The sequence below is a fragment of the Neophocaena asiaeorientalis genome, unplaced genomic scaffold (assembly GCF_003031525.2).
Source record: "Neophocaena asiaeorientalis asiaeorientalis breed wild unplaced genomic scaffold, Neophocaena_asiaeorientalis_V1.1 scaffold308, whole genome shotgun sequence".
In the NCBI taxonomy this organism is placed as follows: Eukaryota; Metazoa; Chordata; class Mammalia; order Artiodactyla; family Phocoenidae; genus Neophocaena; species Neophocaena asiaeorientalis.
In genome coordinates, this window is record NW_020172768.1 from 266,676 (window position 1) to 280,382 (window position 13,707).

The 13,707-nt window shown below is 50.6% G+C and overlaps 1 protein-coding gene across 4 annotated transcripts in view; it reads left to right on the forward strand.

Moving 5' to 3' along the window:
* Window positions 1-13,707, forward strand: part of UBASH3B (ubiquitin associated and SH3 domain containing B) — a 145,052-nt gene that overhangs the window by 106,281 nt on the left and 25,064 nt on the right. For 3 of the 4 annotated variants that reach the window (XR_003002653.1, XR_003002654.1, XM_024740701.1), the window contains exons 2-6: window positions 504-557; window positions 1,313-1,499; window positions 3,075-3,273; window positions 6,765-6,934; window positions 11,905-12,113. Coding sequence is in view for 2 of the 4 variants with exons in the window: in XM_024740701.1 (XP_024596469.1) it covers window positions 504-557; window positions 1,313-1,499; window positions 3,075-3,273; window positions 6,765-6,934; window positions 11,905-12,113 (819 nt within the window). In the remaining 2 variants the exon portion in view is untranslated. Of the gene's footprint in view, window positions 1-503; window positions 562-1,312; window positions 1,500-3,074; window positions 3,274-6,764; window positions 6,935-11,904; window positions 12,114-13,707 lie in introns of all 4 variants that reach the window. The other variant, XM_024740702.1, reaches the window with a different exon arrangement.

Sequence of the window (13,707 nt, forward strand, 5' to 3'; positions counted from 1 at the left end):
GGGATTGATATATATACACTAATATGTATAAAATAGATAACTAATAAGAGCCTGCTGTATAAAAAATAAATTAAGTAAATTAAAAATTTTTTTTAAAAGCACCATTTTCTAGCACACTTTGCCAGAAGGCTGCGAATGAGAAAATGTTCTGTAGGGGATCTGGGTCAGGAAGAGTGAGTGGGTGAAAGGGAAGGAGGGAAAAGCAAGACATGACAACCTTTAGGGAAGCAAAAATAAAAGTCTAATGTGGAAATGGCTAAAAATAGACGGCATGGGCTGTTAGGCTGGTGCAAATCCAATGCTAATTACATGGAAATTAATCACAAGTCCTAACCTCCCTGTGCCTTGCTGTGACCCCTGGGGGGATGCCCAGCTGCAGGTGTCTCCCCTACACCCTTGAGGAGCCTACACAGTGCCTGCTTCACACCCAACTCTTGCCACTGCAGTGGGAAAAGCTGATAGGCTAAAAATACTAACAATAGAAATCCGATTTCTTATTCCAGACAAAAAGCCTTGGCGTCCACAGGAGGAAGAAGCGTTCAGGCAGCATGCGACTGGTTGGTATGAAATAAATAAATTGAGAAAATAGCATGTAATTAACTCTAAGTGTATGTGGATGAGCAGGGATGTGCAGCCTGTGTCTAACGGGCCCTTTGGGGGCGGGGTGGGGGGAGGGGAAGGATCCCAAAGACCGTGTGACCAGCCGGTGCATCAAGCCATTCGCCTCCCCCGTCCTGGCCCCAGAGTGTGCTCTCCTCAGAGCTGTCAAAGAAATTCAGAGCATTTCCAAGACAGAGCCTCTGTCATGCTTTCCGCCCCCTCCTCCACTCACTTAAAGATCCATCCTAGATATCGGGCAAATGGATTTAGAAATATCCTACTTACTTACCTTCCAGGATATCACTACCCAGGGCTGACCCCACAAGGCGACCCTCCAAGCTTCCCTCATCTTTGGAGACACACGCGTTTAATCCTAGACGGAGCTGGAGGGACAGGCCGGGCTGGAACAGTACTGATGGCCTGGGAAAGGATTTGGGGTTGATCCAAAACACTTGCTGGAGAGCGGCCTTAGGAGGGAGTCGTGGGATGCCCATGCGATAGGACAGGCAGGAGTAGAGAAGTTGGTGCATCTGAGAGTTGGTTACAAAGTGTGAGCTTCGAGGGGTAGATTTTTAAAGTACAAAACTGAAAACCCTCCCGGCTCGCGGTGCTTGGTGGGGTGGAGGCTGCCCAGGATGGACCTTGATGTCAGTTCTCCCTTTGCTTCCATTGTTCTTAAGTGAGGCATGCTCGGCCCCCCTCTCTCTGGCAGGTTGTTCTCCCACGTCGGCGACCCCTTCCTGGATGACCCCCTGCCCCGGGAGTACGTCCTCTACCTCCGCCCCACCGGCCCCTTAGCGCAGAAGCTTTCCGACTTCTGGCAGCAGTCGAAGCAGATCTGCGGCAAGAACAAGGCGCACAACATCTTCCCTCACATCACCCTCTGCCAGTTCTTCATGGTGAGCCGCAGCCCCCCACCCCGGGGCGCCTGCATCCCTCCAGCCCCGGGGGACTGGAGTCAAAGCTGGGAGCTGGGCTTCCCGGGTGGCGCAGTGGTTGAGAGTCCGCCTGCCGATGCAGGGGACACGGGTTCGTGCCCCGGTCCGGGAAGATCCCACATGCCGCGGAGCGGCTGGGCCCGTGAGCCACGGCCGCTGAGCCTGCGAGTCCGGAGCCTGTGCTCCGCAACGGGAGAGACCACAACAGTGAGAGGCCCGCGCGAACCGCAAAAAAAAAAAAAAAGCTGAGAGCCTCTCAGGATGTTGGTAGAAACAGTCACGGGCTCCAGAGTTGGGTGAGCCTTTGAGGAATCAGTGAGGTCCACGGCTGCTCACCCTGGTCCTCCTTCTAACACCTGCCGAGACCTAGGTGCACCCTGGGTCTGGTGTGGCATCGTGATGACCGTGTGCTCCTCAGGACCCAGGGGACAAGCCTGACCCACTGGGTGACACACTTGTCTGGTAGCCACAAGGGGAATGGATTCTCTTAACCTAGCTTCTCCTGTCTGTCATCTCCCTCCCCTCTCACGAGGAAAGAGCAGACATTAGAGAGCTGGGGATGCAAAACATAATCTACAGATGGGGGGAGAGACTTTAGCCTCCTGCACACCATCCACAGGTTTTGCCGTGCTAGATCTTTCTAGAGATGGCTAGGATACATTTCCCCTGCCATAGTTACCTAGCCCATAATTCTAGCTGTCATGAAGCTTATGCAGAGACTGAATCAAATCCCTCTCGTTCCAATAAATGTAAACATATTGCATCTACTTTGGTTCTCTGAAGAGATGGAGAAGAATTGATGTGTCTAGCTGTTGTCACAATGAAGCAGAATGGTAGCATTTTAAGACAATATGTTTTTCTAATATTGAGGGTTGTTTTTCCAGAATCTCATTCATATTCTCCCCCATCTCCACCTTTTATAGGTGAAAATATGTTCCTAACACCTTCTCTTTTACCATTCATGCTGAAAATTAAAATGATGATCATTTCCTCTTAGTCATCCAGGCTCTTTCTCAAAAGCATTCAGAGTTTTAGACACTCTCATTGTTTCTTCTAGTGCCGGGGGAGGCAGGGGGAGGGGGAGGATACTGCAGCTCTTGGGGCCTCATCTTCCCAAGTATCATGGGGGTGGAGGTAGAGTCAACTTTGGATCATGTAAGCGGAATAGAAAAGGCACAAACGATGCAAAACTGTAGAAAACACACAACGACTTATCGTGGGGGTGCTGTACACTCTCTTGGCACGTCCCTCATGCTTGCTTTCTGCTGGACCGGCCCTACTGCATTCTGGCGGGGCTCAGAGGAGCACATCGGAGCAGGGAGAGAGGGAGGGGAGAGGTTGTCCGTCGCCCCAGTTTAATTGACTGGTTGGATAGTCCATTTCCAGATAATTGGGAGGCTGCAGGTCTTCTCCCTGCTCACAGACAGGAATGATGGTTCAGTTAGCAGCCTCCAGCTCTGGGCAAAGGATGCCAAAGGTAAGTAGCGGCAGACATCTCCCCTTGTCCCTGAGCGAAGCCTCTTGTTTCCCTGCCAGTGTGAGGACAGCAAGGTGGACGCCCTGGGGGAAGCCCTGCAGACCACCGTCAGTCGCTGGAAATGTAAGTTCTCAGCCCCGCTGCCCCTGGAGCTCTATACCTCCTCCAACTTCATCGGCCTCTTCGTGAAGGAAGACAGCGCAGAGGTCCTCAAGAAGTTTGCCGCCGACTTTGCTGCGGAGGCTGCCTCCAAAACCGGTGAGCTGCCAGCTGCCAGGCCTGCCCTGGGCCCTGGGAATTGGAAAGTCGGGAAGGAAAGGGACAGGAAATGATTGTGGAGGAGGAGGGTGGAGTCGGGAGATAGAGGGTCCTGCAGGAATGGGCAGAACGTGCCCAAGAACACAGCCGTTTCCCGCAGCACCCCACACCTCTTGCCCCTTTAAAAAATATTCAGGGCTTCCCTGGTGGCGCAGTGGTTGAGAGTCCGCCTGCCGATGCAGGGGACACGGGTTCGTGCCCCGGTCTGGGAAGATCCCACATGCCGCGGAGCGGCTGGGCCCGTGAGCCATGGCCGCTGAGCCTGCGCGTCCGGAGCCTGTTCTCCGCAATGGGAGGGGCCACAACAGTGAGAGGCCCGCGTACCGCAAAAAAAAAAAAAATTCAGTTACAGTTCTGCTAACCTCCTTGAGAGCAGGTCCAGTGTCTACTCCCTGACACCCACGTTGAAGGTACATAAATGACTGTTCCCATTGAACTATAAATGTGTTCCTTTGCAGCCCCACCATCTCTTCCCTGTTCAGAAATAAGGAACTTTTCTGTGTGTGGTTTTTTTTTTTTTTTTTTGGCCATGCTGCCTGGCTTGCAGTATCTTAGTTCCCCGACCAGGGATCGAATCCCGGGCCCTCAGCAGTGAAAGCGTGGAGTCCTAACCACAGAACCGCCGGGGAATTCCCAAGGAACCTTCTTTTCCTCCTCCAAACCCCCATCCCAGGCAGGTGTTCATCTGGGTCTCCCCGTCCCCTCCGTGTGGACTGAGGTCTTTGCTCAGGGGGTCATACAGCGCAGAGAGTAGAGTGGAACCACTTAGCATCCAGTAATAATCAAATCCACTGAGCCAACACCTTTCGACTTGCTGAAGCCCAGTAGTCAGGCCCCTAAGCCTCAAAAGGGCCCTTATCCACCCCTTTACAATGTCACCTGCCCTTTGCATGGGAGGTCTCAGTTCAAGCCAACAACTGAGGTTTACCGTCAAAGGAATCAGTTTGGAGGGATGCTCAGGATGTGTGCTGACTTAAAGGCGGGCGGCGGCGAGACGGGACAGGAGGCAGAGGTTTGCAAAGCCTTCCTGTGTGACTGCAGGTGCAGACAGCTCCGCAAGGGCCTCGTCTGCCGTGAGACAGACAGACAGTGGGGGGCGGGGAGTCTTTTTGGTCCCTTTAGAATGAAATCACGATCAGCAGGTATTTATTGGGCACCTACTGTGTGTTTATCCATGAGGAACACAACAGGGAAGAAGAGGTGGTTTCTCCAGGCACCGTGTCATAAGAGCTGTGAGAAGAGAGGCCATCATCCCGCCATGGGATGATGGAGTGGGGCCCCCTTCACAGAAGAAAGGACAGTCACTCCGGGAAGACGCTGATCCATCGGATGGGAATAGGGCCCTGCAGGAGGGCAGGTGGCATGAGCGCAGGCAGGAGGGAGCACGGTGCTGGGGCCGGTGGGCCATCTCCCTGATCAGAGTGGAGGGCGTGAGCTGCCCACCCGGGTCCTGAGTGTTGAACGCAGTGCTGGCGGAGGCCCCAGCTGGCCAGCCCCGCCCTTTGCTCCCTGGGCTCCTGACCTTTGGCCTCCACCTCACCTGCCTGTGTCCCACTCTGCTCTTTTCATCCCCAGCTCGGGGCCTATTTCTCAGTGGCCTTTTCTACCAGAAAATCCCCAAATAGGGCTCAGGACTCTAGGAAGAGTGTGGTGAGGGCCCAGCGTCACTGAACAGGATCACAGTGAGGTCTCTACTCTCAGAGGAACCCGGGCCCTTAGGTCACCTCTGTGCATTGGGAACCTGGTCTCCTTAGATGCCCCACCTCCACCCCTTCGTCCCCAGGGACTCATCTCTGCTCTCTGACTTCGGTGGAACCTGCCCCCTTCACAGGAGCATAAAATTTCAGAGAAATGGCCTCATAGGCAGATTATTTCCTGTTCCCATCCCTCCACCTCAGGGAAATGGCTCTTTTCATCCCACAGCAGCTATTGTCAAAACCACTAAAACTCCCACAAGAACCAAATCTAATGTTGTAGCCACAAAACCCAAATCATTCGCAAGTGAGTAAAGCAGGTCTCAGCCAGGACGCGGCCAGTTCATAAGGCGCATTTTGAGCGAAAGGCAGGCGGGTCCTTGCTGGCTTTCCTGCCAGGAAGGGAGCGAGCCAGCGCCTACCCAGCCATCTGAGTCCTCTCTGCAAGAACCGGTGGGCTTGGCTGGCTTCTCGGCCCTGGTGTGGCCCCCTGCTGGCGACTCGGAGAACTGGGTGGCCCGGTGTGGGAAACGGGCCATGAGGTCTTTGCCCTAGAACTTGTGTCACGGTATTCAGACGTGTGGCAGACCCAGATTCCGTCAGCGAGTAGATGAAGTGTCATCCTCCATCCTCGATGGTTTAAGGAGATTCATTCGTGTGTCTTCATTCATTTAACAGATACTGAAAGCCCGTGGGGTGCTGAGCACGGGTTGGGGGGTAGGGGGGTTATAATCCATGAACAGGACACAGAACCCTCGCCTTGGGAGGCTTACACCAAAGAAACGCATGTGGTATAACAGAAAAGTACTCAAAACCACAGCCCCAGCTTCTACAATTCTTCTACCTCTGTGCGGCTTGAGCAAAAGCCCCTTAATTTCTGGAATTCCCTAAGTCCCCTCTAGTTGCATCTTCTGTGGTGTTTGAGCTTGGACAGTAGATGGATCCCTCACTGAAAGACAAAAGACAAAATCTCTTGCCTTGTGTAGGTAGGCTGGTTTCTTTTGGTTTGCTTTTTAGGGTGTCTTAGAATAACAGTCTGCCTACTTTAAACCTGTGGTTTTCAGTCGGAGTGATTTTTGCTCCATCTCTCCCCAGAGGTCACTTGGCAAGGTCTGGAGTCGGTTTTGGTTGTTACAGCTTGGGGGGTGCTGCTGGCATCTAGTGGGTAGGGGCCAGGGTTGCAGCTAAACACCCAGTAATGCACAGGACAGCCCCCATAACAAAGAATTATCTGGTCCAAAATGATGTTGAGAGACCCTGTTTTAAACTTTGAAAATAGTCCATCTTTTCCTCTCATTTCTCCATCAGAGCCACCCAGAAGCTAAGAGGCTTGATTTCAAAACAAAGGCAAGATAACCTGGGGAGTCCCATGATGACAAAATTTGCTCCTTATTTCCACATAAATTAGCTCATCCCTTTAGGTCTCGGTTTCCTCATCTGAATGGTGGGGCCAGTGACACGCATCTGGATTTGTTGTGAGCAGCCGCTGATCAAAATGATTGTCTCTCAGCTGGTCCAGAAAAGCCAGACATGTGGCTCTTTCTCTCTCGGACTGTGGGTTTTTATCCCCCGCCCCACTTTTATTCCGCTGCTGTGAAGGAGAGAAACAGGTTTTGTCTGACCGAGGGACTCTGTCCTCTGCTATTTGGGAAACAGATTTATCAGGGCACCGTTCTGTGTTTTTCCTTGTCTTCACCATCGAGATGCAACAGCTGCCTCTTTCCTTCCTTCTTCCAGAAGTGCACGTGGAGCCTCATAAGAAGCAGCTGCACGTGACCCTGGCTTACCACTTCCAAGCCAGCCACCTGCCCACCCTAGAGAAACTCGCCCAGAACATTGATGTCAAACTCGGGTGCGACTGGGTGGCGACCATATTCTCCCGGGATATCCGATTTGCTAACCACGAGGTAATGTCTCCCTGGGGCTCCTGACTCTGCCAGGGGTGCCGGGGTGCCATCAGCACCAGTAGCACTTGCTGCTATGGGGAGATGGACACCAAAGGGAAGTAATGCCCAGGAGTCATCTGGCCCGGAATTTCATCCAAGCACTGGCCGGCTCACTGGGAAGCTTTGAGCTTGCATCTCTTGTCTCTGGGTCCCAAGTGGCTGAGCTGTGTAATATCCCCATTGTTCTATCTGCCCTGCCAACCTTACTGGGATGATATAGAAATGAAATGGGAGAATAGATAGAAAAGCATTGTTGATAAATTTTTAAATATTCTATCAGTTCACAGTATTAACAGGTAGAAGACACCATCCTGATCTTAGGTGAGGAGAACACCTAAATACAAAAAAGACCCCAAACAAACCCTGAACACATAGCTAACGGATATTTGCTGAGTATCTGTGGCATGCAAATTACCATGGAACATACTAAAATTTTATTTTATTTATTTATTTTTATTTTTGGCTTTGTTAGGTCTTCGTTGCTGCACGTGGACTTTCTCTAGTTGCGGCGAGCAGGGTCTACTCTTAGTTGCGGTGCGCGGGCTTCTCATTGCGGTGGCTTCTCGTTGCAGCACGCAGGCTTCAGTAGTTGCAGTACGGGCTCAATAGTTGCGGCACGTGGGCCCTAGAGCGCGCGGGCTTCAGTAGTTGTGGTGTGTGGGCTCAGTAGTTGTGGCTTTCGGGCTGTAGAGCACAGGCTCAGTAGTTGTGGTGCACAGGCTTAGTTGCTCTGCAGCATGTGGGATCTTCCTGGAGCAGGGCTCGAACCCATGTCCCCTGCATTGGCAGGCGGATTCTTAATCACTGCACCACCAGGGAATTTTAAAATGTGGTCCATATGAAATGAAAGCACAGACCAAATATTGTGAGAGTTTGTGTGTATCACATGGGAGACCTGAGAGGGACAACTGAATTCCAGGACAGGCAGAAAGATTGGCGTGGTCCTGCCATCCTTCTTCTGAAGGAATTGACATTGCTTTCCAGGACAAGCACATGCCATCTCTGAAGAGTCTTATTGTCCTTTTTTGCCTGAAGGAGAAGCTGAGACATAGGGATTCAGTGGCTGGTCCAAAGCTAAAGAGCAATTTAGGACCAGAACTGAAGCCAGAAGCCAGGGGTTCTGACCAATGAAGACGGGCAGCCCATCTAAAAAAAGACCACAGAGTTTGCAACAATTGTCATCCAGTTTAACTGCATTTTCGGAACATACGTATAAATTGTTTCCTAGTTTTTCAGCAGCAAAAGAACTGATATTTTGTTAGTTTACGTAGCCTTTTAACATCTGTTTTAGATGGTTTTTTTTTAAATATGAAAAAGAGTTAGAAATTCAGGGTCTAGGCCAGGCGGACCTCATCGTTGTTTTGGAAGTGTTTGGAAGAGCCAACCCACGACAAAGGTCCAGGACTGTGTGCGGGGCCCGAGAGTGTCAGGGACGTGCAGATTTGTCTGGCTCTGCTGATGGGAATGTCATGTCCTCCTTCCAAGTCATTTGATGCAAGTTTCTGTAAAGACACGGCAAGGAGACTGGGCTTAATCTTACTTCAGAATTCTGAAATCTCCTGGACTTGCTTAGCGTGAGCCCTAAATAGAACAAGAGAGGTGTGGCTGGTTGGATTCCTTCCGAGGGCAGAGAAAAAAAAGTCAAGGGTGGCATGCCAGTGGACGGTGAGAAGTCACCTTTCTAAGAGAAGGAAGGTGGCGATGGAATTTTCCAAGGAATATCTTCTAATCAACACTGCCCTCCAGTTAACTCAGAGGGTAATTGCTTTTCTGCCTGACCCACATTCTGCTCGACTGGCACGGAGGGAAAGAGGCAGCTAGCGCCCACATGAATTATTTTCTAAAAATAACATGGCCTCTTTTTATCTCTTATTTGTAAAAGCTCATTTATTACTGTTCCTCCTGATAAAGTTCTCCGTCCGAGGTCATTTGGCTTTAGCTGTGCCCTCCTGCATATGTAAACCTCTACTTACCTTCCTCCTCCTCCTGTGCCCAGGAGGCAGGATTGATTAACTGGTCCAGTGAGGTGACAGATGTCCGGAGGAGGCCAGTGGTTTAGGCAAGGACACTCAGCAAGTGATGCTTTGGAACCCTCTGGGGTCTCACCCCTCTTCTGTTCAGATGCTCACTTGATGTGGGCTTGCAAATGCTTGTTTGTACTTCACACCATCTCTTCCACGTTAGCGATCCCAGTGTGCCATGCCAGTTTTATGTGTCAAGCACTAGAAATCTAGAGGAAGGACAGAGTTACAGAAAAAGCATGAATTCTGGAGTTGGGCAGACACGGCTTCAAATCCTGGCTCCCTCCCTTTAGCGGTGGTTAGATTCGCTTTTGCAACTTCTAGAAAATAATCCAGTCCTTAGTTCTCTCGTGTGCAGAATGCCGGCGATATTTTGCTAGACTGTCGCCTGAACTAGAGGACATACGGAAAGGTCCTACCGTAAGAGCCAGCACAGTGGGCACAGCGACAGCGACAAAATCGCCACAGCTGTTATTGTTACTGAGAGTAAAAAGGGCTTCAGAGGCAAAGAGGGTCAGTTCCTGTCATCACCTGGGGCTGTACCTGCCCTTCCCAAGATGTCAGTCAGCAAACTCTGAGCTTAGTCCCCAAGTAGGAAGGGAGGGAAAACATACTTGAGACAGACTCAAGAGTGCTTACAAGTAGATGCTAAGCATAAAAGAGTATCACATAGGACAAAACTAGGCACGTGAGCTGAGATCCCCCAAACTTGGGCTGACTTTTGCACACGCTTTTGGTAAGTGGGGAAGGGCTACGGGGACCTGGGCACCGGTTGTAATTTGAGATTTGCCGCAATACCTTGATGGTTTTTTTATTGATTATTCGATAAATCAAAGTTCCTTATTGTCCAATTACCCTCTGCCCGGGACACGATGTCCCCTCTGCTCCTCTCTGTGCCTCGATCTCCCTGGAGATCGCCTAGAGCTAGAACACTTACCCCAGCACCCCCAAGTGAAAGGAGGAATGAGTTCTTCTCCCAGGTCATTTTTGAGGTTCTCAAAGAAAAGACACTTCTGCCGAGTCAAAGGCATCATTAGCCAGGACCATGCTGCACTTGGGTGTCTAAGGAACCTGAGTTGAGTTTAGACTTGTTCCCCATGACTTGGTGCCTCTCTCCACCCTGTTCCAGGAAAAGGAATGTTCCTTTTGGTGTCTCTACACATACCTAGCCTATAGATTTAAGATTTTTTTTTCTTTAACCTCTTTTAACAACCCAGCAAAACAAACCCTTCCTGGTTAGTGTGGAAACATGGTTTGAGTGAGTATGTAGCAGGGGAGTGGGAAGGCGATGGGATGCAAGAAGATCTAGAGCCGAAGGGGACATCAGAAATCCAGTGGAGCAGGTAGTCGAGTTCTGTGCGTTATCGTGTTCGTTCTCTGGGGGGAAAACCATATTTTTACTGGCTCTTCTCATTAGCAACTTCCAGAAAGAAATTCTTTCTTGACATGCTCTGATGTACCACCTTGACCCCAGTGAGCTGACGAGCTCACAAGCCTACCCAACACAGGATTCAGGGGTCAGCATCAGCTAGACGGAAAGGTAACCCTTTGAAAGCCAGCCATCATGGGTCAGTAGAAATAATTATGCTCCTTCTGTGTACCAGAGGCCTCAGGAGTTTTCTTAGGTTGTCTCATTTAACTTTTATAGTCCGGGGATCATTTGACAGATGAGAAAACAGAGGCCAAAATTAAAAACCGGTACGTGGGCACCAGAATATTTTGCCTGCCACTGGTAGCTTCAAGATCAAAGGAAAAGCTGATAGAACAGCCCCTCTTAGCCCTTGTGAAACACAGAAAATATTTTCCTTATTCTTGAGGTCTCCTGCTGTTAACAAAAACGGAGTAAAAGAAATGTTTTCCAAAGTATCTTCATGCCTATGCCTGTGATGTTTCTATATACCAGAAAAGGAGGCAAAAAGTAGAATAAATCAGCCAAGTGGCATAGCCTGAGGTTGGCCCAGGGGGCTTTTTCTGAGCCCAAAGAAGGAACACGTGGTCTCCATCTGTTCACTGACAAAAGCTGGTTACAGACACGACACACTGATGGCTGCGAAAGATATTTTTCTTTCCAGGCCTTTGTTAAAAATGGAGGTTTAAAGAAAGCTTTTTTTAAAAAATTATTTTATTTATTTTACTTTTGGCTGCGTTGGGTCTTCGTTGCAGTGTGCGGGCTTCTCATTGCAGTGGCTTCTCTTGCAGAACATGGGCTCTAGGCGCACAGGCTTCAGTAGTTGTGGCACGTGGGCTCAGTAGTTGTGGTGCACGGGCTTAGTTGCTCCGGGGCATGTGGGATCTTCCTGGACCAGGGCTCGAACCCGTGCCCCCTGCATTGGCACGAGGATTCTTAACCACTGCACCACCAGGGAAGCCCTAAAGAAAGCTTCTTGAAGGCAGGGACCATGTCTTGTTTAAGCCACTGAGTTACATGGAAGGGAGAACACTTCATTTCCAAAGCCTTCCTAGGGGAGTCTCCATCTGGGCATCAGTGACATCTGCATGGAAGACTCCCTTTCCCATGAGTTGCATTTCCAGGGTCTATTATGGCACCTACCCCGGCAGACGGAGCAGAGAAAACTAGGTCCAACCCTGTTTGTATAGAAGTTTACTGGAGAGCCTACAGGTTTTCAGATGAATTTCTAAAAACCGTATCTTTTGAAGCAAAGACATGCCTGAAGGAAAGTCTGGAGACAGCCGGGAGCACCAGCACATACTCACAGTACCCTGAAAAGAGAAGAAACGCCTTCTGATCTGAATCCAGATCTCCTCAGAGCCTGCAGACCCCAGGGGCACCTGTCAATGTCAGCTTCTGGACGTGTGCCCTGTTAGAGCAGAGCACACAGACCGGCCCTGGAGGCGCTCAGAAGAATGGGTCAGATGTGGGCCTCATGCATCCCTCTCCTCCTTTTTCAGACGTTACAGGTGATCTACCCCTACACCCCGCAGAACGACGATGAGCTGGAGCTGGTCCCTGGGGACTTCATCTTCATGTCGCCCATGGAGCAGACCAGCACCAGTGAGGGCTGGATCTACGGCACGTCCCTAACCACAGGCTGCTCCGGACTCCTGCCTGAGAACTACATCACCAAGGCTGACGAGTGCAGCACCTGGATATTTCATGGGTGAGCAGATGCTAAGTTCTCTGTCTGCTGCTTTTCAAAGAACATTGCGGAGTTTGAGGAGGTGGCAGGGAAACGGACTCGATCCTGGACGGGCAGGGCAGCAGTGCCAGTAAATGAAGTCCGAGGGGGAAGAAAGCCCTATTGGTTCCAGACTTTCAGGGAAGGGCTGATCTAGGGCATGAGAAAAATGGGAGATGGCTTGCCCTGCTTTGCTCTGCCTGCCCCCATTGGATGTAACATCTGTCTGAGTTCCTGACTGGAGACTAAACAGAGGCTGCTTGGGGGACCATCTCTTCTGGCCTCAGTGTGGGTCATCCCAGCACTGAGTCTTTATGGCTTTGGGGCTTCTGTCCACTCTTTCTTGGGTTGTTGCACAGAGGGGTCTGACTCCCCAGAGAAGCAGGACAGATTCCCACTATGCCAGCCAGACCAGTAGTGAAAGGATTTGCAAGGGTCAGGAAACCGAACCGCCCCTCACCGTGAGGTGACCCCGAGCAAGTCCTGAGACTTGGCATGTGAATGCCTAGATGACAGAGACCATTACTGTGGCAATGGGCAACCGCCAGAGCCTTAGAAAGGCAAGCGGTCCCTCCCCCACCCAGGTTTTCTGGAGAGTGATAGCGTTCCACCCATCCCTCACTCCTGCTTTGCCCCCAAACCAACCTGGTCCCACGTTGAGAGTGACCTGTGCTGCAGGACCAGCTTTGTCCCGAGAGAGAGGTGCCTTTTGTTCCTCTTTTATGTTTCTTAATCGGAGGAGTTCAAAGCCAGCCCTTCCCTGGTGCACTTGGGCATCTGGCCAGGGTGTGCGTGCTGGTTTGTTTTTCCTCCCTCTTGTTCTTGCCATGTGCCAACGTGGCTGAGAGCCGGAAGCTCTGAGCACCAGCTGCATGGTGTGTAACACTGCTTCTCTTTTATGACAGTAATAACAGAGACAGGCAATTTCAGTGAGTGTTTTGCCTGGAGGAAAAGAAAAGACGGTCCCCTACCCTGGTTAGCGGCAAGCCGATAAACCACAAACCCAGGGCTGGGAAGGAGTATCTTCTTCCTTAATAACCGCCTCCCCAGCAACCCTTCCTCCTCCTTCCCCATCCCCACCCAAGGAACATCCAGCATTTGGGGGCACAAATTGGAAGGTCAAAGCTGCCTCGTGCTCCCAAGACCTTTACTTTTTTTTTTTTTTTTTAGTATTTATGTATTTATTTGGCTGTGCCAGGTCTTAGTTATGACACGTGGGATCTAGCTCCCTGACTGGGGATTGAACCCGGGCCCCCCTGCATTGGGAGCATGGTGTCTTAGCCACTGGACCACCAGGAAAGTCCCCCCAGACCTTTGCTTTTTCAGAAATGTTTCTAAGTTGGGTTTCCAAAGTCACCGCTTTATCCCTGTAAAAAACAAAAACAAAAACAAAAACCATAATATATGTGAAGAAACGGAGAATCAAAAGATTATTTGATGATATACAGCTCCCAGATCACTCTTAAAAGTAGGGCTCCCTGTGGGAAGAGTATGTGGGAGAAGTTCTGCTGACCCGGTTCAGATCTCTGCATCTAAACCCACTCTTGCCCAAGTTAGAGCTCAGCTGAAATGGTGG